The sequence below is a fragment of the Lactuca serriola genome, chromosome 5, assembly GCF_051521515.1.
Source record: "Lactuca serriola cultivar US96UC23 chromosome 5, Lser_US96UC23_V15, whole genome shotgun sequence".
NCBI classification, from domain to species: Eukaryota; Viridiplantae; Streptophyta; class Magnoliopsida; order Asterales; family Asteraceae; genus Lactuca; species Lactuca serriola.
Genome location: NC_136412.1, coordinates 235,647,726 through 235,673,971, shown reverse-complemented (window position 1 = coordinate 235,673,971; position 26,246 = coordinate 235,647,726). Strand labels below are relative to the sequence as shown.

At 38.0% G+C, this 26,246-nt stretch overlaps 1 protein-coding gene across 1 annotated transcript; it reads left to right on the top strand.

The window, feature by feature from the left end:
• The first annotated feature begins 17,735 nt into the window (after positions 1 to 17,735).
• On the top strand, positions 17,736 to 24,764 carry LOC145053758 (uncharacterized). Its single transcript, XM_079001855.1, has 13 exons — positions 17,736 to 18,076; positions 21,599 to 21,878; positions 21,982 to 22,055; positions 22,713 to 22,872; positions 22,960 to 22,984; positions 23,072 to 23,161; positions 23,258 to 23,429; positions 23,576 to 23,649; positions 23,717 to 23,780; positions 23,859 to 23,930; positions 24,013 to 24,146; positions 24,216 to 24,289; positions 24,360 to 24,764. The coding sequence occupies exons 2-13, from the start codon at positions 21,653 to 21,655 to the stop codon at positions 24,416 to 24,418; spliced, it is 1,224 nt and encodes a 407-aa protein (XP_078857981.1). The 5' UTR covers positions 17,736 to 18,076; positions 21,599 to 21,652; the 3' UTR covers positions 24,419 to 24,764.
• The last annotated feature ends 1,482 nt before the right edge of the window (positions 24,765 to 26,246 follow it).

Genomic DNA, 26,246 nt, shown 5'->3' with positions numbered 1-26,246 from the left:
GTAGTTAGTACGTTTGATGCCTTCGTGGTTCAGACAGGATATATGTGTATATGCCAGTTGATATGTTTATGCTATGTTCAGTCAGCTTCGGACTCCGGTCCGATGTAGGGGACATAGATCCCAGTCAGCTTCGGACTTCGGTCCGATGTTTCAGTCAGCTTCGGACTTCGGTCCGATGTTCCAGTCAGCTTCGGACTCGGTTCGATGTAGGGGACGTAGGTCCCAGTTAGCTTCGGACTTCGGTCCGATGTCCCAGTCAGCTTCGGACTTCGGTCCGATGTTCCAGTCAGCTTCGGACTACGGTCCGATGTATGGGGCAAGGCCCCGGTTAGATGCAGTGGGCAAGGCCCAATATGTGCTTTATATGTTTGTGTGGTATGTGGTAGTTTGGGGGAGCTCACTAAGCTTCGTGCTTACAGTTTCGGTTTTGGTTTCAGGTACTTCCGCAAGCAAAGGGAAGAGCTCAGGATGATGGCATCGCACACACCACAGCTACAGTTTTTATCCTGGGAGATGATTAGCTATCTTAGACATGTTTTGATACAGTCGTGACACCGTTTTCTCACTTGTATTTTTATATGGTTTTGAGATTTGTGACGTATGGTTTTGTTATCATATACTCCGTTTTGTGATTTTGGTTTTATTAGAAATGAAATTTTCGGGTCGTTTCAAGTTGGTATCAGAGCCCTGGTTTGAGGGATTCGGATACACCTCCGAGTGCATTTGAACTCAAACTAAGGGAAAGATAAAATGATTTTCAAAAAGAAACATGTTTTCGAATGAAATTTTGAAAAGCACTTAGAAAGAAAAGAATTTTTAAACGAGATAAGAGTGTGGTGCATGCGATCAGCCGAGCTCAAGTAAGTACTCCCAAATTACCAATACAAGTTTTATTATTATTAATTGTTCCAGTTCCAGTAGAACAGCATGCTAGTATAGGACTAAGGATCTAGGAGGATGCCTTATGTGCCTGCTATATGTGTTACAGCTTTATGAGAATTGCATGCTAGTAATGAGTAGACAGCAGTAGGATAGCCTGTTTAGGTTATGCCTGGTAGCACGAACTTAGCAATGTATGCTAGAGTAGCTTCTCGTTATGAGAATAGTTTTGCCTGAGTATGTTTCCCTTATCCGAATGTTGCTTGCTTTGTGCTTTGTGGGACTCTGAGTGGTGGGAGTTAGCCATTAAGTGAATACGTCACATCATATGTGATCAGGGTTGAATAATCTCAGAGTGCTGGATTTGGCCCTATTGCGCAGCTCTTGTCTGAGTCCAACCGTTGTAGGGACGAGTCTTTTACTCGAAGGATTATCCGAGCCTCATTGCATGTGATGGTATTCAGGTGGTGGCTAATCAGCATTACAAGGAGGCCTTCGGCAGCTGAGGACTAGTATGAGTGGAGTCAGCGATTTCCCTAGGGCAAGCCTAGGATGAGAGTAGCAAAGATCAGTAGTAGTAGAAGTGACTTGGTGGAGTCAAGGCGGTTCTTGAGGAAAGTACGGATAGATGTGGAAGGTAGTATGGGCCCGTACTACCGAAAGCAGAGGATCCGTACTCGAATCAAGGAAGGCCGAGACAAGACCAGGAAGCTAGTAGTAGTATTAATGATCCCTTGAGATATTTCAGTTTTCTGATATTGCTATGATGTGTTTCAGAATGGTGGTTTTGCGTCCGAGGACAGCAGCCGGCAGTGGAGGTGCCGGGGAGGGATCAGGATCAGGCTCGGGGAACGAGCACATGGATGAGCGGACCAGAGAGTTTCTTTCTTCAGAGATTACCCGTATCATTTTAGAGCAGACTCCTGTGATCTTCGGTTCGATCAAGGAGGGTATCCTAGAGCTGATGGATGAGAGATTGGGCACCTTCCGTGCCGAGGTGGCGGCCATGATGGGGTCGCGTACACTTACATTCAGGGAGTTCAGGGCATGTGGAGCTCCAGACTATCACGGGGCGCGGGACCCCATAGCGAGTACTAGATGGTTGGCGGATGTGGACAACGCGTTCCGCACTAGCAGGTGTCCCGAGGGGGACAAGGTCAGATTGGCGTCCTGTCTTCTGAAGGACAGGGCACGGGATTGGTGGGAGGAGGTCGGACATACCCTTGGAGATGATGTAGCATTAGATGCCATGACCTGGGCTGATTTCTCTACCAGGTTCAGGGCGGAGTTTGCACCAGTTATCGAGATGCAGCAGTTAGCCAGAGAGTTTCAGGACCTCACACAGACGACAGAGACCGTGGCGGAGATCACCGCCAAGTTCAGGGAGAGGGATCTTCTTGTTCCTCAGTATGCAGCTGATGAGGAGATGAAGAAGGCCTGTTATCATGAGATGTTGCGGAGCGATATCCGCCAGTTTGTGAGCCGGTCCAGCTGTAAAACGCTGGACGACATGATTGCTAGGGCTCGAGAGAGGGAGATTGATCTCGAGATGGAGAAGAAGAGGAAACCGGAGGTGGTTTCGGGTTCAGGAGGTTCGGGCAAAAAGCCCAAGGTTTCAGATCACAGGTCCAGGTCTCAGCCGAGCCACAGTCGATGTGGCAGGTATGGGAAGATTCACGATGGGGTGTGCAAGGCAGGGAGTTCCGGCTGCTTCAAGTGCGGTCGGACTGGGCATTTGAGCAGGGATTGTACGGCCCCTGCTACTGCCGTTGCAACATCAGATCTGATTTGCTTTCAGTGCAATCAGAGGGGACATAAAAAATCCCAGTGTCCGAGTTTAGCTGCAGTGGGAAAGGTGGCTGCACCTGCCCCTGCTACCTTGAGGATTACAGATGGCCGGCAGGGCCGAGCTGAGACGCCAGTGGCGAAGAGTAGAGTGTTTCAGATGACAGCAGAGGAGGCGCGAGCGACTCCTGATGTGGTGATGGGTATGTATCTTCCCTTCATCTCTTTATGATTATTGATTGATTATTGCTTATGATTGTATGTTTTATATAGGGTCGTTCTCTGTGAACTGCATTTCTGCTATGGTATTATTCGATTCGGGGGCTACCCGATCATTCGTATCGCTTGCGCTTAGCAAGAGATTTAGCAGAGCTCCAGGGGAGCTGGATTGTCCATTATAGGTTGAGATAGCAGATGACAGGACCGTGAGGGTCGGCAGAGTGCATAGAGGGTGTTCTCTTCAGTTGTTCGATGAGCAGTTTTCGGTGGACCTGGTTCCTATTCCCCTGCGAGGGAATAAGGTTATTGTGGGCATGGATTGGCTAAGCCCCAATGGGGCGGTGATTGATTGTGAGCTTCAGCTAGTGAGGGTTCGCACTCCCAGTGGGGGAGAGTTAGTGATTCAGGGTGAAAGGCCACAGCGCGGACCGACCTTTTGTTCCGCCGCAAGGGCGAGGCGCTATTTTCAGCAGGGTTGCGCTGGTTATGTAGCTTATGTCTTGGATGCCCAGGAGAAGGGAAAGACGACAATTGATGATGTTCCGATAGTGCGAGACTTTCCGGATGTATTTCCCGAGGATTTACCGGGAATACCTCCTGAGAGGCAGGTTGAGTTTAGGATCGACCTGATTCCTGGTGCGGCTCCGATAGCCAAGGCACCGTATCGCCTAGCTCCCCCTGAGATGCAGGAGTTGTCTACGCAGCTGCAGGAGCAGCTAGACAAGGGTTTCATTCGGCCGAGCAGTTCGCCTTGGGGAGCGCCGATCCTGTTTGTGAGGAAGAAGGATGGGTCGCATCGTATGTGTATAGATTATCGGGAGTTGAATAAGGTGACGGTGAAGAACCGTTACCCACTTCTGAGGATAGATGATTTGTTTGACCAACTTCAGGGAGCGTCTTGATTCTCCAAGATCGATCTACGCTCCGGGTATCATCATATGCGGGTTAGGGATGAGGATGTGCAGAAGACTGCTTTCAGGACCATGTATGGTCATTATGAGTTTGTGGTGATGCCATTTGGGCTCACCAATGCCCCAACTGCGTTCATGGATCTCATGAACCGCGTGTGCAGGCCGATGCTGGATCGGTCAGTGATAGTATTCATAGATGATATCTTGGTATATTCCAAGACGCAGGAGCAGCACGAGGAGCACCTGAGGGAGGTGCTGGAAGTTTTGAGGAGGGAGAGACTTTTTGCAAAGTTCTCCAAGTGTGAGTTCTGGTTGCGCGAGGTGCAGTTCCTTGGTCACCTCGTCAACCAGAAGGGTATTTTGGTGGATCCGGCCAAGATAGAGGCCGTGATGCAGTGGGAGGTCCCGAAGTCTCCATCTGAGATTCGGAGCTTCCTAGGACTGGCAGGGTATTACCGGAGGTTCATTCAGGATTTCTCCAAGATAGCAGTGCCGCTCACCCGACTGACCAAGAAGTCGGTGGTATTTCGTTGGGGGCCTGAGCAGCAGGTAGCGTTCGAGACCCTCAGGCAGAGATTGTGCGAGGCTCCGATCCTTACCTTGCCAGAGGGAGTAGAGGACTTCGTAGTCTACTGTGATGCCTCAATCACAGGTATGGGAGCAGTGTTGATGCAGCGAGGCCATGTGATAGCTTACGCCTCGAGACAGTTGAAGCCTCACGAGGCTAACTATCCTACCCATTATTTAGAGATGGGGGCGGTTGTGTTTGCCCTCAAGATTTGGAGGCATTATCTTTATGGGGTCCGTTGTACTATCTACACGGATCACAAGAGTTTGAGGTATCTTATGGATCAACCGAGTCTGAACATGAGGCAGAGGAGGTGGTTAGATATGCTGAAGGATTATGATTGTGAGATCCTTTACCATCCAGGGAAGGCCAACGTGGTGGCCGACGCCCTAAGCCGCAAAGTGTCGGCAGCCCCTATCAGAGATTTGTGTTTGAGGATGACAGTGATTACTTCGTTGTTGGAACGGATCAGGGAGGCTCAGGTCGAGGGCCTCAAGGAGGAGAGGCAGAAGTGTGAGAGGATAGTGGGCCGAGTATCTTTGTTTGATTATGATAGTCAGGGATTGCTGACACTTCATGGGAGAGTGTGGGTACCGTACTGGGGAGGAGTACAGCAGGTGTTGATGGACGAGGCTCATAAGTCTCGATTTTCTATCCATCCAGGGGCGACGAAGATGTATAGAGATCTTCGACCGGGAGAGTTTGACCGGGAGGGTTGACTTTGACCGGGAGGGTTGACTTTGACCGGGAGAGTTGACTTTGACCAAGGGTAAAAGAGTCATTTTACCCCAGTGCAGTGTTTAGTATTTGATTGAGTGTGTTTATGGACTTGTAGCCGGGGAGATACCGGAACAGCAGCAGTTAGCTTCCAGAGCCATTCACACAGCAGCCAGTTCACGAGGTGAGTTTCCCTTCAGTAGGAACGGGTCTAAGGCCACAATGCCGGCCTGTTTAGCTAGCAGCCAGCTTCGGACCTCAATCCAATGTAGTAGTTAGTACATTTGATGCCTTCGTGGTTCAGACAGGATATATGTGTATATGCCAGTTGATATGTTTATGCTATGTTCAGTCAGCTTCGGACTCCGGTCCGATGTAGGGGACATAGATCCCAGTCAGCTTCGGACTTCGGTCCGATGTTTCGATCAGCTTCGGACTTCGGTCCGATGTTCCAGTCAGCTTCGGACTCGGTTCAATGTAGGGGACGTAGGTCCCAGTTAGCTTCAGACTTCGGTCTAATGTCCCAGTCAGCTTCGGACTTCGGTCCGATGTTCCAGTCAGCTTCAGACTACGTTCCGATGTAGGGGGCAAGGCCCCGGTTAGATGCAGTGGGCAAGGCCCAGTATGTGCTTTATATGTTTGTGTGGTATGTGGTAGTTTGGGGGAGCTCACTAAGCTTCGTGCTTACAGTTTCAGTTTTGGTTTCAAGTACTTCCGCAAGCAAAGGGAAGAGCTCGGGATGATGGCATCGCACACACCACAACTACAGTTTTTATCCTGGGAGATGATTAGCTATCTTAGACATGTTTTGATACAGTCGTGACACCGTTTTCTCACTTGTATTTTCATATGGTTTTGAGATTTGCGACGTATGGTTTTGTTATGATATACTCCGTTTTGTGATTTTGGTTTTATTAGAAATGAAATATTCGGGTCGTATTTTTGGGTCGTTTCAACTTTGTCTCGGTAATTCTCCTTTCTTCGAGTTTTCCATACTAAAACGTTTTAGTACCTTATCTAAGTAAGTGTTCCGACTAAGTCCTATTAGTCTCTTACTTCTCTCTCTTACTATCCTTATTCCCAAAATCGAGGAAGCCTCTCCGAGGTCCTTCATAGCGAAGCACTTCCCGAGCCAGGACTTAACCTCCTGCAGAGTCGGGACGTCATTTCCTATGAGTAGTATGTCGTCGACATACAGAACGAGGAAGCTTACTATACTCCCACTGGCTTTGACATATACACACGATTCATCTTCTCTTCGTACAAATCCAAACTCTTCGACTTTCTCATCAAAGCAAAGATTCCATCTGCGAGACGCTTGCTTAAGTCCATAAATGGACTTCTCAAGCTTACACACTCTATTCGGATGCATTGGATCGACAAAACCCTTTGGCTGAGCCATGTAAACATCCTCGGCCAACTTTCCATTAAGGAAGGCGGTTTTGACATCCATTTGCCAAATCTCATAATCATGAAATGCGGCAATAGCTAGCATCACTCTAATATATTTTATCTTCGCGACTGGTGAGAAGGTCTCATCAAAGTCAACTCCGGAAGTTTGAGTAAAGCCCTTCACAACCAATCGCGCCTTGTATGTGTGTACGTTTCCATCCACGTCGGTCTTCTTCTTGAAGATCCATTTGCACCCGACGGTCTTACGTCCCGGCACATTATCAACCAAATTCCAAACTTGGTTGTCATACATGGAATGGATCTCGCTGTCCATCGCCTCTTTCCATTTTACAGACTCCGGGCCTATCATGGCTTCCTTATAGCTATTAGGTTCATCTAGATTTATTAGTGTACCATCACTAATATACGTGTCACCTTCGGTAGTAATATGAAAACCATAAAACTGGGGTTGAACTCTAACTCTTTCGGAACGTCTAAGAGGTAAGGACTCGTCAATTGGTTCAACCGGAGTTTCCTCCTCGGGTTGATAGCCAGCGGTAGAGGTTCCTTCATCTATCGACTCTTGAATCTCTTCAAGCTCGATTTGCCTCCCACTGTCTCCTTGGCTTATGAGTTCTCGCTCTCAGAAAACTCATATCCTCGCAACAAAGACAACATTTTCCTTCGGTCTATAGAAGAGATATCCAAAGGATTTCTGCGGGTAGCTGATGAAAATACATCGCTCACTACGAGGTTCGAGCGTGTTGTGAGTATCTCGTCTTACGAAAGCCTCGCAACCCCAAACCTTGATATGTGCCAACAAGGGAGCTTTCCCTGTCCACACCTCGTGAGGTGTTTTGGCAACCTTCTTAGTAGGGACTCGGTTAAGGATATGGGCGGCAGTCTCTAAGGCATACCCCCAAAAAGAGATAGGTAGTGAAGCACGACACATCATAGAGCGAACCATGTCTAACAAGGTTCGATTAAGCCTTTCTGCCACACCATTCAACTGCGGTGTCCTAGGTGGCGTCAATTGTGAAACTATTCCACTCTCCTTGAGATAATTGTGGAATTCAAGACTTAGGTACTCTCCTCCTCGATCGGATCGAAGCATCTTAATTTTCCTGCCCAATTGATTCTCCACTTCATTCTTGAACTCTTTGAACTTTTCAAAAGTTTCTGACTTTTGTTTGATAAAGTAGATATACCCATATCTACTATAGTCATCGGTAAAAGTCACATAGAAGTGGTTCCCATCCTTCGTGGTTGATCTAAACGGTCCACATACATCGGTATGTATTAGGTCCAATAGACCCTCACCCCTTTCACACGTACTTGTGAAGGGTGACTTAGTCATCTTTCCAAGCAAACAAGACTCGCACGTGTCATCTTCCCTAAGGTCGAATGACTCCAACACTCCATTCTTTTGGAGTTGGGATATGCGCTTCTTGTTGACATGTCCAAGACGACAATGCCACAAGGATGCTCTATCCATACCATTGGAAGAATCCATGCATAAAACATCATTTCCTAAGTTATCTACAATCATAACGGTTTCATAAATTCCATTACATGGTATAGCTTCAAAATATAAGACACCATTTAGATAAGCAAGAATAGAACCATTCTCATTATTAAAAGAAAATCTAAAACCTTGTCTAAACAAATCATGAAATGAAATGATGTTTCTAGCCATTTCTGGCGAATAGCAACAATTGTTCAAATCTAAAGATAAACCATTCCTAAGCACTAAAGAATACACTCCAATCTTGGTCACAAGCGATGATCTTCTGTTCCCCATGATTAGATTTATTCTTCCATGCTCCACATCCCTATTTCTTCTTAGTCCCTGCAATTCAGAACAAATATGGTAACCACAACCGGCATCAAGGACCCAAGAAATAGCATGAGATGAATCGTTAGATTTAATTGTATAAATACCTGCGAAAGATGGCTTGATCTTTCCTTCCCTTATGGCTTGCAGGTAGTCTGGGAAGCTTCTCTTCCAATGCCCTATTTTATGGCAATGATGGCACTCTGCCTCCTTAGGGTTAGGACATGGTTTAGCAGGATCAACTTTGGTCCCACTAGAAGAGGAACCATCTCGGGACTTTCCCTTGCGGTGGCTCTTAGACGGAGCCTTCCTCTTCTAACCTCTTCCTTGCCCAATGGCCAAAACAGGAGCAGCAGGTGGATTGGGAGTGGGTGCAACAGACTTGTCCTTGAGGTTGCTTTCAGCAACCCTAAGGAGACCTTGGAGCTTGCTTAGGGTGACCTCTTCCTTGTTCATGTGGTAGGTCATCCTAAATTGATTGTAACACGGAGGCAAACATTGAAGCACCATTTCGATCGCCAAGTCTTCCCCAAAGTCAACATTCAACTTGCGAAGACGATCGACATACCTTTGCATCTTTTGCAGGTGCACGGTAAGAGATTCTCCATGACCCATTTTAGCGGAAATCATGTTTGTGAAAATCTCATAACGCTCTTGCCTCGCGTTTTGGTGGTATCTTTCCAACAAGTCTTGGTGCATTTCGTACGGATACCTTTCCTCATAGGACTTTTGGAATTCGGCATTCATGGTGGCAATCATGATGCAATGTACCTTCGTTGCATCATGCTCGTGAGTTTCAAAAGCGCTCATTTCAGCCGGAGTAGCGATTTTCAGGGTTGATCTTCTCGAGCTTCTCATCGAGGACATACTCCTTGTCCTCATAGCGAGCAATCGTGCGAATGTATCTTATCCATTCGCTAAAGTTCGTCCCATCGAAAGTCACCTTTTTACAAAGGCTTATCAATGTGAATGAACTAGCAGCAACGTTGTTTGCGTTCGACATCTACAAATAGAAAGGACAAAGATAGATTAGAATATGAATCCCTAATTATCACCCAATAAGAAAATTAGGGCTAGGATCCAACAACAATATTTACATATTAGAAAAGCGATGCCGTAATCTAACATGCAAACAATTTGAAGGTAAGTGAATGACGATTCACTAATTCTCCACCACAAAACATAACTATAAGATCTAAATGTATTGAGAATTCCTAGGTTTGGATGAGATTCATTGAAAATTTTCAATGGCTTGTTTAAATCTCGATATGCCCCTCTCGTTTGTGAGTGGGATACCGAGGATCACAAAGTGAGTGTGAATTACCATGCAAATTTACATGGTGCCTTCATTGTAACGATCACCTATTCGATGTGCCGGTAAACCACACACGCTCCATCGAACTATGATAAACAATGAATCACCCTTTGCCACCTTTGCTTAGAACCAATTAGTGTGCCGGTAAACCACACACGGTCCACTAACTTCTTAGCAAGGGTGCAAAGTGTAATTTCATGGGATTGCATCAAATTCACTTTTCCTAAAGTAACTAAGATTGGGAAATTTTTGAAAAACATGTAGTTACTTTGTATTTCATATTATACTTTTAATGAAGAGATGAGGTTGCCCTATCCTACCCGTTCGGCTAACGACCCTCCACCGATCAAGCAAGTGGTGGGTGTGAGTGTACACCCATTAAGCGCCATTTTATAGGCAGCAACCTTATACCCACCTTATAGACCGACTTCGTGAATGAGGCCTACTAACGGTAATACTAGCATTTTAATTATACATACATACATATATATATATATATATATATATATATATATATATATATATATATATATATATATATTAATCTTGTAATATTATATTAGTATAGGGTTGGATTTTAAACTTGTAAAATTTCTAGGGTTTGAAATTTAAATTGTCTAAATTAAACTTTTAATCACAAAACCTAAATTTCAAAACTTGAGGGAAAATTTTAAACTTTTAAAACATAGAGGATCAAATAACAAATAATCTTAATTAACAATTAATTCCATAATTATCCATATTTGATTTATTTAATGATTTTTTGCAAAACAATTTACCAATTTAATTAAAATAATTAATCAATTATCACATAAGGAAACAAATATTTAATTAATTGATAAATATCTTCAATTAGGTCAAGAATATACTCATATATATATATATATATATATATATATATATATATATATATATATATCATAAAATCGAATTTATATTGATCTAATATGATTAAGGCAAGTATCTCAAAGATAAACAGCAAGAAATCCCGAAGTTTCCTCCTTCTGACGCTCGAACTCGCCGAGTACCCAGGTGGACTCGCCGAGTTGAGCCTACTCGCCGAGTTCATCAGACAGAGGACAAAAAACGATTTTTTTTAGCAACAATCAAGCAATCAAAGTATGAATTCAATAGAAACCAATCTAGGCTCTGATACCACTGAAAGGTTTTGGGCCATATGAACATCCCTATGTGCACATGCAACCCTAATGCTTGGATCTAGGTTTCTCTAATTGATCATACATTGAATCCAAGACTTCTAATGGCTAATATACAATATTAACAATATGAAATCAAAGATTAGAAGTTTACCTTGAATCACTTGCTTGATCGTGTTATCCTTGAGGTTTTAGAGTCACAATTGTCACTCCTCTAATGGCTTACAAACACAACCTAGCAAGAAGATGATTTAGGAGAGAGGAGAGGGGAGGAGGAATTCGGCCAGTGTTTCCTTAGAGACATGTGTGTCGAATTCCCTCAACCCATAGGGTCTATTTATACTAATAAGGCTCCTAGGGTTTCACCCTTAAACCCTAATTGGATAACTTAAGCCCTAAGCAATCCAAATTCTTTCCATGATAAGCCTTGGACGAAATCTAAGCCTATCCAAAGCCCTAGAATCCCCCCCCCCCCCCCCCCCCCTTATCCCTAATGGATTTATAGCCCAAAGTGCAACTATCAAACAATTGACAGTTTATACCCCTTTATTTAATTAATCTCTTTAAGTCACCAAATTAATTCCAAATTAATTTATGACTTATATTAATCAAATAACAATATTATTATTCCTTATATTATTCTTATAATATATTAATAATATTCCTTCTCTTATTATAAATCATCCTGTCAAGTTGCTATGGTGAAGGCAACCCAAAAGGACCATGCTCAACCGGTTCAAATACTTGCATAATATAGTTGTAGCCTTAGACACTATTCCAACACTTTCCTCTCATTATCTTGCTTGTTTTGGGTGTGATTCCATTAGAGGCACGAAAATTGTGGTGCTTACTTCCAAAGGATCAACAAGAAGGTTTATTTGTTATTTGCTACAATAACAATCAAGGTATGTAATCCTTAACCCTATTTTGGTATTTTCAAAAACAACCTAGTGTTTTTAGGGTTTCCTTTTGATGTTCATAGTTATAGATTCAATAGAGAAAACATAGATCTTTATTAGGGTTCCATGCGCATTTAAGAGTTTAAGTTTATTTGTTTTGCATAAAACCCATCAAGTTCTTCCCCATGCATACTCTAGAAGGTCTTTAGGTGTTAAGAAGTTGGGATTTTTTTTATTAAGCACTTAATGGGCATGAAAAGTCATAAAGTTGGAAACTTTATGACTCTTAGTGGTATTTTGGCATTAGATAAGCATTTGGATGTAAAAAGTCGAAGTATTAAGCTCTAAGTGGTTAAGAAGGAAACATGTGCGTACATTAGGTGTACCAAATGGTACACTGCACATACGTAGGTTGATCCCCGATGTCTCGGACCATGCTTATGCCCTACATACATATGAAGTACGCCCAGTGTATGAGGCATGAGTTGTGACAACTCGAAATTTTCATTCGGTCAAACACTAAAGTCAATCACTTCGATTTATAGGTCAATTACATTATTACTTATTTTTAGCAAATTTACAGTTCGTTTGATTATTTTAATATTATTCTTTAAACGAACGGGTGAAAGAAAGTGCCGTCTCGGGTTTTGAAATTTAAAAACCGCAAACATCTCGTGTCTTAGAAGTTCACGACCAAACTTTTATGTTTGGGTCAAAAAATCATCCAAAAACCGTGAACTCATGCATAAGCATGAGTTTACTCCTCAAATTAGTCACTTTTCATTTTTCACCCTAAAAGAGTAAACTCAAAAAATCTCTCAAGTATCATCCCGGTTTTCGCCCGATTTCCCGAAAATGTAAGTGTTTCTCGACTTGATTAGTTGATATAACATAACATCTAGTGATTATACATCCTTTAATCCATCTATTTATGTGTTTTGACTAGTTTTCCAAAACACCAAGAACACACACTAGTGTTCTTGGACTTTTAGTTCATTTCAAGCTTCCACAAAGTAAGTGCTTCTATCCTAGAGTCATTTAAAGCTTGCTATACATGTAAATATCATAGAAAAGTCCCAAGAACACCAAGAACAAGGTGTTCACGGTTTTGGGAGGCTCCTAAAATCGTAAACACCAAGAATAGGGCCAAAGTGGTATGTTAAGGTGCCTAGGTGCTTCACAACGCCTTAGGGACTTCTCTAGATTCATCCTTGATGAGTTTATCACACAAAAAGCACCAAAACCTTACATTTTTATGTGTTTATGGTTTGGGGATCTCCCAAAACCATAAACACCCCAAAAGTTGTAGAAAAGTCCCATAAAAGTCTCATGGTTGTTCCTTATGTCTAAATCTAACCTAGACTAGTGCCATGATTGAGCTAAGGACTAGAAAACCCCAAATACCATAAAATTATGAGTTTAAGGTAGTAAACTCATGAAGAAATGGTCAAGAGTTTACGACCGTAAAATCAAGAGTTTACGACCGTAAAATCAAGAGTTTACGACCGTAAACTCAAGGGGTGTTGGTCTTTAGGGAGTAAACTCATTTTAGGAGTGTTCCTTGAACCCCAAACACACTAGCCTTTCCCTATAACACTTAGATGCACTCCTTAACACTTATAACACTTATACAAAGTTTTTGTCATGGCCTAGAGTGTCTGGACTTGTTTATTAATTGTTTAAAGACTATTTGTTTATGTACATATGTCTTTATATGTTATTAGGATCTTTGTGCGTGTCTAAGTCTTCACTTGACACCAAGCACTTATCCGACACTTCCTTCCGATCCACTCGCAACAAGTGAGTTCATACCCCTTAATCAATGTTTTAAATGCTTTAATGGGGGGGGGGGGGGGGAATACAAGTAGAAAACAAAATCTTATTAAATCAATCATATGTATTTATAACTGTTTTTTCATTCAGCAGATTTCACATACTACAAAATGTGATGCATGAAATGGTTTTATATCTTAAAAATACCTTGATAGCAAAGTATTACGTTTGAAATGTTTATTAAAATGACATCAAGTCATTGTTAATTATTGTTCAAAAATCTTAGATATCTTACAAAACCATTTTTACCTTTTTGAACCAAACTATATCTATACACTTATGTCTTATATATGTATTGATGTTGTAGTTTTCATCCTTCATTCAATTTCCCACACTCTTGTGTAGCAAGGGTGTATAAACCTGTTTGGAAAATCAATTACCTTCCTGTTAACTATTATAGGGACAGTTAGGAGATACAAAACAATATTCCTATTACAACGAATTACACCAGAGTCAGTTCATTCATGAGTCTATACTATACATTACATGTTACATGAATACGTCTACATAGATACGCTTATGTGAATACCTTACATGAATACCTTTACATAGATACATTTACCTGTATACACTACATGAATACTTGTATCTCGATTCACTAGGATGATTTATTAGTACCTTCTGTGTAAATTGTCCTGCCTATCCCAGTTCAACGGGATATCTAGACGGGACTAACCATTCTGAAATTCACCTGTTAGGAACAGTGGTAGATGAACATCTACGGATGCCTACGGTTATACTTATACTAGGGGTACCTTTATGGGATTAACCGTTCCTTTAGCCTACTGTTCGCTATAGAGGTAAATGACCATCTACGGATGCCTACGGTTAATACTTATATTAGGTGTACCTTTATGGGACTAACCCTTCCTTAAACCTTCTGTAGCTACAGAGGAAAATTGAACAATCTACGGATGTTCAAAGGTTATACATGTCACTATTCGCGATGTCGTGTTAATCCTAATACAAAAGGATAACACTTACATAGTTATATTTTTCCTATTACCTTATTTTGTGATACATTCACATAAATGATGAGTTAGACTAGGTACTGTTAGTAATAGTCAAAAAGAAGGAAAAACCATCTTTGTTATAGCAAAACACACGAGTCTTGGTAGAAGACTACTTACAAAACACACGAGTCTTGGTAGAAGACTACCTTCAAAACATGTAGGTCTTGGTAGAAGGCTACTCGTTATACTAATAGAAATCATAGGGATTTGCTAGAGTATTCAAATGTTTTCAACTGCTTTCAAACAATTCACACTTATACAGTCTTTTTTCCAAAGGTTTCCAAGTCATTACTTTACAGTTTTACAGATCAAAGACACATTAATACTTATGAATTCACCAGCTTTACGTTGATACTCTCTTTCAAAATAACTTGTATTCTCAGGTCACCGGTTAGACAGGTACGATGGCCAGGTTTTGAGAAGACGGAGCACAGACAAGACTCGTCTTTTATTTTGATTACATTTTTTGATGTATTATTACAATGAAAGAGCACACATGTATTAAAACTTTACTTTTAATCCAATGGATGATGTTGTTGCTTGTTTACTACTTTACACTGTTATGATACTTCACATGACGTCCTCCACCTCGGAACGTTTCCGCCATTCTTGGTTTTGGGGTGTGACATGAGTTGACTCGACTGGGTTTACTCGGTGGAGTTTGTTGATTTTGATCGGTTTTGACCAATGGTATTTTGGAAAGGAAATTTGTTATTAATTTATAAGGTATATGTATGTGTGTTGGTACTTTGGGGAAACTCACTAAGCTTTGGCTTATAATTTTAGTTTATGGTTTCAGGTACTTCAGAGGGACGTGGGAAAGCGAAGGCGTGATCATGCACATCTTCCAGTTTTATGTCACTGGGTCTTGAGAAAACTCTGATTTTGAAATACTGCTTTTGAAACAATGACTCTTTTTGTAAATAATGTTGGTTAATGGTTGATTTTGAAAATTTTAAATTTCTCTAATTTTTTGAGCTTTACAGATTAACATGCCATTGATAAGATCAATGAATGTCAAAAGATTAATGAATTTCATAGTGATTGAAATCGATAAAGTGAGTTGCTTACCTAAAATAATTTCGTGATATGATTACGACATCTCTCTTTATAAAACGAATCTAAAATATGCATCTTAGCCTCAAATATAAACTAGGTTAAAAATTATATTAAGGAAATATATCAACTAACTAAAACTATTCTCTCATATAGATGTCAGGAGTCGGCGATCTCCCTCCTCATTCTCCACCTCCATCATGCATTTTCTACAAGATGTTGATGTTTCCTTTCTATAATACCATTCTATTGTGGGGTATTAATACATGATGAGTAATGTGTTGGGCTGTGAGGATCTTTGTCCACAAATGCGCGTAATGGAAGCATATATATAATAACACAGTAACTCATGAACCCTTGAGAATATCCATGTTCAACCTATTTAATCAACAAAACCCGAGGACCCAAGTTAATCATGGTGTGATAGCATAATTAGAGGCAATGAACTGTGTAAACTACTAAAAAACCCGAGGACCCAAGTTAATCTTGGTGTGATTGTCGTATGAGTCTTTACGGAAGGTATCATAGCAGCAACAATGAACTGCGGGGGACGAAATTTTGGAACTGAGGGGTGTTATTGAGTCTAATCGGGAGGCATGTTTTATTGTGATGGATGAAACTATCCAGGAGGCATGTTTTGCTGATGTTGATGTCCGTTTCTAGGCAATAATGGACACTAAGACTTCCAATTATTTTCTTCTTATAGAAGTCGTATCCATCAAATGCAACTTTCGATCGTGGTTGATTTGAAGCCTGAGTTTGTTATGGAATAGGAAAAATAGCATGAATGATGGTTGTTTTAGACCCTTTATCAGTTTGATATTTAATACGAGTTTCTTCAACAATCAACTAATCAACAATGAAATTAATTGTAGGAAGAGGAGAGCGATGAAGAATTGTTCCACACAGGTCTTCAAAACTTGATCTGAATGCCAAAAAATCGAACTAACTATTGGTCTTGTCTTCTTGCAATGTAAGGCTAGAAGACCTTCATGTCAGCAGATTCTATGAGCACTAATAGACCCCACAAAGCGTACATAGAAGCATAAAATCCTTAATACTCGGACTATTCTGTTGAAGAGCTCGAATATCAGTTTCTAACTGACATTGTTGTGCAAAGTTAGATTAAGTATACAATTTATCTAAGTGATTATAAACCTCTTTTGTTGTGTTATACTTTGCCAACTGGGTACCAATGGATTGGATTACAAAATTGTTAATCTGAATGATAATCTTGGAATTATTAGTTTCCTATGATTCCAATAATGTTGCATACTTTTCAGCCTTTACATTTAATGGTTTGCCCTTTACACCTGCAACAATCCTACATACATTCTTAACCTACAATTTATACAAGAAATTATTCATAACATAACTCAAATAAGAATAGTTCTTGCCATCCACTTGGACACTAATGTGAATACAATCATCTTTTGGATTCATATTGCTAATAAGAGTGAAACAAATCATCCAAACCAACAACAAATACAAAAAAAAATGAAACTAACAGTAGCAGACAAATAGAACAACAAGAACCTTCAGAATCGAACAAATAAAACCAAACGAAATAAATAAACAAACCGAAAAATCATACCCAAAATTGCTAAGTTTTTTGGTCCGTGTAAGTCATGTTTGCTACAAACCCCCCAACAATCATAACATATGATTGAATATATCTCTAATATCATATAAACTAATGAGCAATAGAGTGTAGAGTCGAAAAAATTATCGGTGCAAACATTGGTGATGGTCTTTTCGTTGGGTAAAATTAGAGCAAAATTTCACTCATCATGCTGGAATGTTGTTTTGTTTCGTCTTTTGTAATTTTATCTTTCCTTATTTTTATTGTCTTGCCTTGATGTACTCTTTCTATCTCGGCTGGCTTTGGCTAGTCTTCTAACTAATATAATATATGTTTTCGCCGTTCATCTTTTTTAAATAAGTAAAAACATATATAAGTTAAAAGACAAAATTTAAACGAAAAGTGATTTTGTTCTAAATGAGAGGTGAGTGAAGTATTCTTTTATACGAGATAACGGAAATGAGTGATTTGTAATATAAAATACGTTGGGTAACCAAAATAAATATCGCAACACCATTTGCAATCATGACTTCGACCTGAAAAAAATATATGTATATAAAGTGACCATTCGGCGGAAAAGAGAAGAAAAAGGTAGCAGACGATTAAAGCAATCTCTCTCTCTCTCTCTCTCTCTCTCTCTCTCTCTCTCTCTCTCTCTCTCTCTCTCTCTCTCTCTCTCTCTCTCTCTCTCGCGTTTATAGAGAGAGATAGGAAAGGATTCAAACATAGCGAGACAAAAGCGCAAAAGATCATATTGACAATTTCAAAAAGAATTCGTCTCTACTAGACTGCCGGCCTCTGGATTCGTGATTCCGAAGAAAAACTGCATCTCATCATCATTCGCCGGAAAAACTTCCGGTGGTTACTGATTCCACTAGTCAACCTGATTCATCGTCTCGTTTTTACAGCAGCTCAGGTTTGATTCATTAACTTTCCTTCTGAACTAATTAATAAAACTGCTGATGAAATGCATGTATGTATGTGTGTATTCATCTATTCACGATCACAATCACAAACCGGATCTGTTTGTTGTTTTTAAGATCGAAACTCCACAGATCAATCCATTTATACATTGCGTTATTCTTAATGGTTATTCATTCTTCGGTTATTATTCATGATTCATGAATGTGATAACACCTATGTGTGTATGTTGTTGCGTGTTTATTCGCCTGTTAGTTAATCCGTTTCCTGTATCTGATTTGTGCATTATACTCCATTTCTGTTATGTGCATTAAGAATTTGTACAGTACAAGTTATCATTGGATATCAGGAGAATTAGTTAGCGTTATTTTAGAACAAGTTTTGACTCTTGAGTCCATTTGAATTAAACTTATCGTGGCTATCGGACATATTCTAACTATATTTTATTATTATTATTATTTGTTTTTACGTCCTACAAAATCCAAACGAGAATTGTATACTTGTTCTTTTGCTTTTTTAAGGCTTTTTATCATAGTGGTAGTTGCTTTTAAGTTTTAATTTAATCAACAATATCAGATATGGAATTAGAGTCACCAACGAATTAACTTGAACAGACACGTCACACGTATATATGAGTTAATTAAATTTTGAGATTTATTCGGTTCTTATCATCTATTTTGTTATTTATTCATGGAATCCGAAAAACATGAAGATATATATGATCCTAATTTTCTCCTACTTGTATTATAAAACAACGAATATATAACAACATGAGAAGGAATTTGTTCTTTTATCTTTAAAATAGATTAACATATATATATCTGCACTATTCTCGTCCATACATATCTACCGATTCCTATCATAAGCATATATTGTATAAATCCTTGTATAACTTTTAACCATAGACTTTATAGTTTACATGTTATGATGTTAGCTAGTTGATATATACCAGTTATTAATAATTATTTAAGGTTATCAATATTATAGTAAAAAGAGTAAAATCAATAAACATCAATTATTTGTAACGATGAAAAAAAAGTAATTTATTTAACTTAAAATTTCTGATACAACATTAAAGATTCTTTCAGATAAAGTCCATGAATATTAATAATTTGTAATGATGATAGTAAATTACTAAACCATTTTTAACCTAACAGTTTGCAGAAGAAAACAAAACTTGCAACTTTTATTAAAAAAAAAAAACCTCCAGTACTTTGTAGAATAACATTAACAAAATAATACATTATTGATAAATGTTTGAGGTTGGGGTCACAAGGAATCTATAGAGGTAGGTTTGAAACTTGGAATGTAGAGATCAAAGCATAGTGGGAGTTGAAGATTGCATAGAAAGCTTTGGAATGTCTGTTATTGGTGTGGGATTCAATAGAAACAGGAACGTAATTGTCATAGGCCCCATGAATAAGAGTCAATATTTGCATTTAGCAATTTAGGAAGATAAAATTAAAATGTAAGGCGTTTAATTAATTAACTTGGCATATATAAATTGTGTAATAGTTTTTTAACTACAGAAAAATACTTTTATAAATAATCTTGTGAACTTAAATTCATACCATCAACTTTTTATACTGACAATAATTTAAACATTGATTTGAGCATTTAATATTTTATATATATGGCGTATAAGTAAATCGATATGGAATTATGTCTCATTGATTTCATTATAAATTAAAATGGAAGGAAACCCGCAAAATAGGAAAAAGGGACCATATATATAAATGTTACGACCAAAGTTACAAAACGGTGACAGACAAATAAATAACATGCGAGGTAATAAATTAAAGTTGTTTGGTGAATAGCTTTATGATTATTAAACATTTGTAATAATAAGAATAATAATAATAAATTGGTAATAAACGCATGTAAGGTCAAATCATAACAGCATCTGACACACATCTTTACTGATAGTTGTTGTCTTTGTAAACATTTTGGCATCCAAGTTTGACATCGCTGCATCACTCATAACGTTTTTGATACATCATGTTCTATTTCCAAAATAAGTGGGAAACCATAAAGTAGCTTTGTTGACTTTTCAGCTTTATCTTCAAGCATTCTTGTTTTAATTACTTGCTCCCATATCACAAACCACATAATTTAAATAAGCACGTTGTGTGGTTAGTATTTTAATCATCAATAAAATATTTATAATATTTAGAAAAGGGACTAAATAGGTACACCAACACCCCGATAGTTTTCAACCATAAAGTGGTTTGGAAATTTTGCAACAAAACAAATAAAATATGGTTGTAGTTTTATTATATAGTTAAAGGTGTAGATCTACAGTGTAAAATCACGCTTGACTTTATGTGGATCAATTGATTAATTCACAGGTTATCTATGAGTTAATTAGTCATAGATCTACATGCAGCTTCCGCCATCAATGAAATGGTGGCAAACCCATGTGCCACAACGACGTTGCATGGTTTTTTTTGGTAGTTTAATGAACGGTTAAATGGAAAATTAACAATATATTTTGGTTTGTTTGTTTATTATTACATATTATATTTCAAAAAATCTACCAATTATAACAGTATACAAAGCAATATTTACTAGTATATATAATTAGGTCGATTTTCAAAATATTAATTAATAGCACGATAAGGTTATTTATATTAGGATTTAGCCATTGAGGTGGTTTTTTCAAAGGTTGTTTTCGTTCTAAATGAACATTCTATCGATCACTTATAAATTCAAAAAAGTGTTTTTTTATTTTTTTTATTTTTTTTTTAATTTTAATTATTCAGTTAAGGTCGTCATTTGACAATATTTTACTTTCCTCCTTGGTTATAATTAAACTTCAAGGTTTTATTATGTTTTGACTAATCAATTTCTTTTATTAAATATTCTCTAATATTTCATTTTAAGCTCTAATACCAAATATCTTATTTGTAATATGTATTTTTTTCTTTTTTATAACTGTATGTAATAACTTTCTCATCTTTTATTTCCCGTAATATTTATTTTTGGAAATATGATGTTCGCTTAAAAATACCAAATTAGATGAATGAGCTTTATAAGTTTTTTCACATAATGATAAATTAATTAATTTAAAAAAAAAGGCAACCACTAGAGAAAGTTTATGAAAATACGGTTTTTTCAAATAAAGTTAATGGAATGTTGTACATTGTGACAAAAATTGATAAATAATTGTCACGTTAACCATTGTGTATGCTTTAATAAAAAAAAATTAAAAGTACAAAAATACTATAATTTTGTAGATTTTCTATAGTTTAATTCATCAAATAATGATACAATAATTACCTCATGGTGTGTCCAGTCTCTAGGCACATTAACACTGTTTCAGGAATTATAAAGTGCACCAAGTACAATTTGATTCCAACCACCAGCCTTATATAATTCCTTACCATGTGCATGTTAAAAACACCATAATTCAAAGCTTGAAATTCTAATCCACTTATTTGTCATTTTTTACATTTCACCACCCCTTTTAGTAAATATACACCAATCCACTTCATAAAATTAACAGATTTAATTACAGATTGCAGATGAGAAGAGAGCTGGTGGAATAAATTCCACTAGCTCTCTCTAAAAAATGTCACAAAATATGACCATATCGAAACTTGAAGCTGGGATGGATGCATCAAACAATAACAATAATCCATATGCGAAGCTCTTGAAGGGTTCTTGGATAGCTCAGTTCCTATATGGATCAAATCCATGGATGGCTAGATATGTTTATAGTGTGATGTTTCTGTTAGCAAATTTGCTTGCTTGGGCTGTTCGTGACTATGGGCCCACTGCGTTGACTGAAATGAACAGTAAGATTGAATCATATATAATTCAATTTTTATTATTTCTTGGAATATATTTGAATTGTTTCATGCCTCGATTATGAAGTCTCGTAATCTCATTTGTTTGTAGAATTGAAAAGTTGCAAAGGTGGTGACGATTGTTTAGGCACCGAAGGCGTTCTGAGAGTGAGCTTGGGATGTTTCGTATCCTTTCCTTGAAAAAAATTATCTACCTTTATTTTAGTCATATGCAAAAAGTAAAATATATGCCTCTAGATGGTATAATTGCAAAAATGATCAATAGTTCGAATTGTTCGGTGGAAACTAACTCATAAGTTAGTTTATTTTTTGAGTTTTTTTAAGTTGTCATTTTGGTAGACCAAAATATAACTTAAAAGCTAGCTTATTTTTCGAGTTTTTTTAAACATCTAGTTTTACCAAACGTTTTTTTTATCGGCTAGCTTTTCAGCAACCAGCTAGTTTTTTATATAGCAGTTATCTTTTCGGTTAGTACGCTAAACATAACCTTTATGCCAACCACCTATGTTGGGAAAATGGTCTCAAAGATATTCGAACAACCTGGTCAACGAAAAATACAACAAACGCTTATATTTGGAAAACTCCAAAACCAAAGAAAAATCATCGGTTTCCAGAGAGAATGACGAATTATTAGAATCACATAGACTAATTTCTTAAGCGGACAAATTTCAACAACATAGTGACCTATTATATTATGCTCCTAGGCAAAGTGGTGACCAACTTTTTTTTTTTTTTTAAATTTATTTAGAGAATGGAACAAATAGATAAATAAGATATGAAGTTTTCTTGGAAGCCTTTGAGAATACCTTAATGATATATTAGATGTTCTATTTCACTATGTTTCTTTCAACTACTGGCACCTCAAAATTGTATGGACAAAAAGAATTGTGGCATTCTAGTTGGTGGTCGGCCAAGATTGTTCTCATGATCGCGTTAATCATGCTGCCTTTCTTTCTTCCTACACAAATTATTCAGTTATATGGTTAGTATTGTTCACTAAATAACTAATATAATTAAACAATATAAAAGATAAAAGAAACATTCTGATACATTTTTTTTTCTTTCGCAGGGGATATTGCACATTTCGGTGCAGGGTATTTAAATCTCCTACCTTAAATCTTAGTCTCTCTACTTCTTCCTAAAACAAATCTTAAAGAGTCATTGTTTATGACATTTTTCAGGGTCTTTTTGCTAATTCAACTAATTAGTATTATCAGCTTCATTACATGGTTGAATGAATGTTGTCTATCCGAAAAATATGCCGAGAGATGGTAATTGCCTTTTAGTTAATTTACATATTATTAGAAAAAACGGTTAAATCTAAACAAATAAAAGTGCGTTGTAATGATAACGATGTTTTTCTGTAGCCACATCCATTGGATGCTTCTTGCAACTACTGCATATGTTGTGTGCATATTGGGGATCATTTTAATGTACATTTGGTACACACCACAACCCACTTGCTTGCTTAATATTTTCTTCATCACATGGACACTTGTCCTCCTCCAACTTATGACAAGTGTCTCCCTTCACCCCAAAGTAATGATCTCATTTCTTTTCTTTTACTTTTCATCAAGTATTGTACAAATGTTATATGAACAAACACTTTGATTTTTAAGATCATATGACCATTTTACTCATCTATTTGAAAACTAATTTTTTTTTTGTTCAATTTTCTGAAACAGGTTAGTGCTGGCTTCTTGACTCCAGGTTTTATGGGACTCTATGTTGTGTTCCTTTGTTGGTCTGCCATTAGAAGGTAAAGTTTTCTCTTTTCATTTTTGACCTTTTTTTTACAAAATTTAACCAATTTTTGGTGTCTACAGTGAACCAATGGATGACAAGTGTCTCAGGAATTCTGGAGCCTCTAGAGATTGGCTAACTATCATAGTAAGCTTCCCAAAACCACTATATTTTCAAACTTGTTTCTTATTAAGGATAACATTGTAAATCTTTGGATTGTTATAGAGCTTTGTTATTGCACTAATTGCAATGGTGATTGCGACGTTTTCAACAGGCATTGATTCCAAATGTTTTCAGGTAAAACATAATTCTAAAACATTATGTCAATAAATCTTCACTCTTTTTGTACACAAATTCATTTGAAGATTATGTCATGCAGTTTAGAAAGGAGGAGAAACAAGAGGAAGATGATGTTCCTTATGGGTTCGGATTCTTCCATTTTGTTTTTGCAACAGGAACAATGTATTTTGCAATGTTATTAATCGGGTGGAATTCTCATCACACCATGCAAAAGTAAGTTTTCACTATTCAACATCTTAAATCCAATACAAATGTTGATTTACCAAAATGCCCATTTCACAGGTGGACGATTGATGTTGGTTGGACGAGTACTTGGGTCAGAATAGTAAATGAGTGGTTAGCAGTCTGTGTCTACTGTAAGTATCTCAAACACCCCTAAAATGTAATTTTATAGTTATCAAATTAATTTTTTTTTTGTTTTTTTAGTGTGGATGTTGGTAGCTCCGATCATATGGAAGAGTAGACAGGTGGAGGAACCCAAATAGCAAATCAAAATAGGATGCTATATATAATGCTCAAGAAAACCTCTTCACCATGTATGTTGTAAAATTTACATACAATTGAATGATATAGAAGCGGAAGAGGGTAGAAACTATAAAGTTACATTGAAGAAAGAAAAGAATGACATCCATGGAGACGATGTGAAGTCCTTGCATGTTTATTCTACTCTCACTTATTTTTTATATATGTAATCTTAGTTAGAAAGAAGCAAAGCATAGGTGGAAGTTACAAAAAGGAAATCAGTTTTGTACATTTTGAGTTGAGTTGTCTCTCGTTTATAATCACATCATTTTCCCCTTAAATAAGATCACCGAGGAAAATGTTGCCTTAGTCCCCATTAGTGTAATAATTTCTTTTCATTTTCCTACTTTATTAATAGGGATGCAAGTGAATCGACAGGTGTCTAACCCAGATTTATTATTAATCAAACCATGATTCATGTAGACGATATATCAACAACACTAGCAATCTACAATGTTAAAAGATTTACAACTCTCCCTCTTGAGGGATCAATAAATGCATAAACTTTTCTTTTTCTACGATAAACATAATCTACAACATGAATTTTGACCCAAAGATTTAAGATCAAGTAGCATATATACTATGTATGCTTAGATATACTAATTTAACCAAACGGTTTTTCTCCAGTTTGTTGTTGATTATGATTAAAAGAGGTGTTATCCAATCCAATTATCCAAACTACCTACTTGTGGCCTGTAAAGGACATGAAAATTTTAAACTTTGTATGAGAGGAAGAGATGGATAAATCTTGGAAATTACGTGGCTGAGTTGGCATGTTGGGGAGAAATTGATAATGGATGAGATGAGATAATTAAGTAGGCATCCATGTTGGTGAAGGAGTACCTAGGCTCGAGGTATGTTGTAAGCTTGAAGATTGGGTTGGCATCTATGTTGGTGAAAATGTACTGAAGCTTGAGGTACAATTTAGGCCTGATGGAGGTGCCATGTAAATGTTTGGCAAATCCCCTTGCAATGGTGCCATTGAAGGAAACTACATCAACAAGAGAAACACATCGTTAGGCTGTATGTAACGATCAAGGCAAATATGCTCATTTATGCAACAAAAAAACAAAAAAACAAAAACAAAAATCATATTTTTCTCAACTTATACAACAAAGTGGAAGAAATGTGGTTGTGTAATTTTTGTCGGTTGCAGAAAATTGTAAAAAGTGAAGCGATGATCGTTGCATAAATGAGCATTTATGGAATGAAATGCGGTTGCATATTATGTTCCTATAATGAAATGTGGTTTGCATATTTCGTGTGAAAATGCATTTTATGCATAAATTGAGAAATAGTTAAGTAAACTTATAAATATAATTGAACCAACAATGATCCGTGGGCATCAAATGGATATGAGGGTTGCGAGTAAATCGGTGGTGACATGTTGTGTAACAATATCACAATAACATCAATAATCAAATCAACATCTCAAACATAAATATTTCTATAGAGGATGTCATCATACCACTCCAACATTAAACTGCCTCTCTTCTTCTTCTTCTTCTTCTTCTTCTTTTAGAACACACCCAAAATTCCTCCTCCCACAAGCTTCTTAGATTCTCCAAGACTCTCCCCGATTCAAGTATGTATCATGTGCTTTCAGTAGTACGGACCCAATACTACCTTCCATACCTATCCATACTTTCCTCAAGAATCATCTTGAATCCTCTAAGTCACCTACTCAAACTGATGCACCAAAAATTCACTAAGCAGTGCCACAAAACCCAGTGAAGCACTTCCTAGGCTCTCCTAGGTTGCCGACCCCACTCTACAATCAGCTACTGAAGA

What these genes read in the sequence shown, in the direction of transcription:
- LOC145053758 (XM_079001855.1), top strand. Translation starts at nt 21,653, where the DNA reads ATGTCACAAAATATGACCATATCGAAACTTGAAGCTGGGATGGATGCA. An exon ending in TGCGTTGACTGAAATGAACA is followed by an intron (nt 21,879 to 21,981) that starts GTAAGATTGAAT and finishes ATTTGTTTGTAG; the next exon opens with AATTGAAAAGTTGCAAAGGT. An exon ending in ACAAATTATTCAGTTATATG is followed by an intron (nt 22,873 to 22,959) that starts GTTAGTATTGTT and finishes TTTCTTTCGCAG; the next exon opens with GGGATATTGCACATTTCGGT.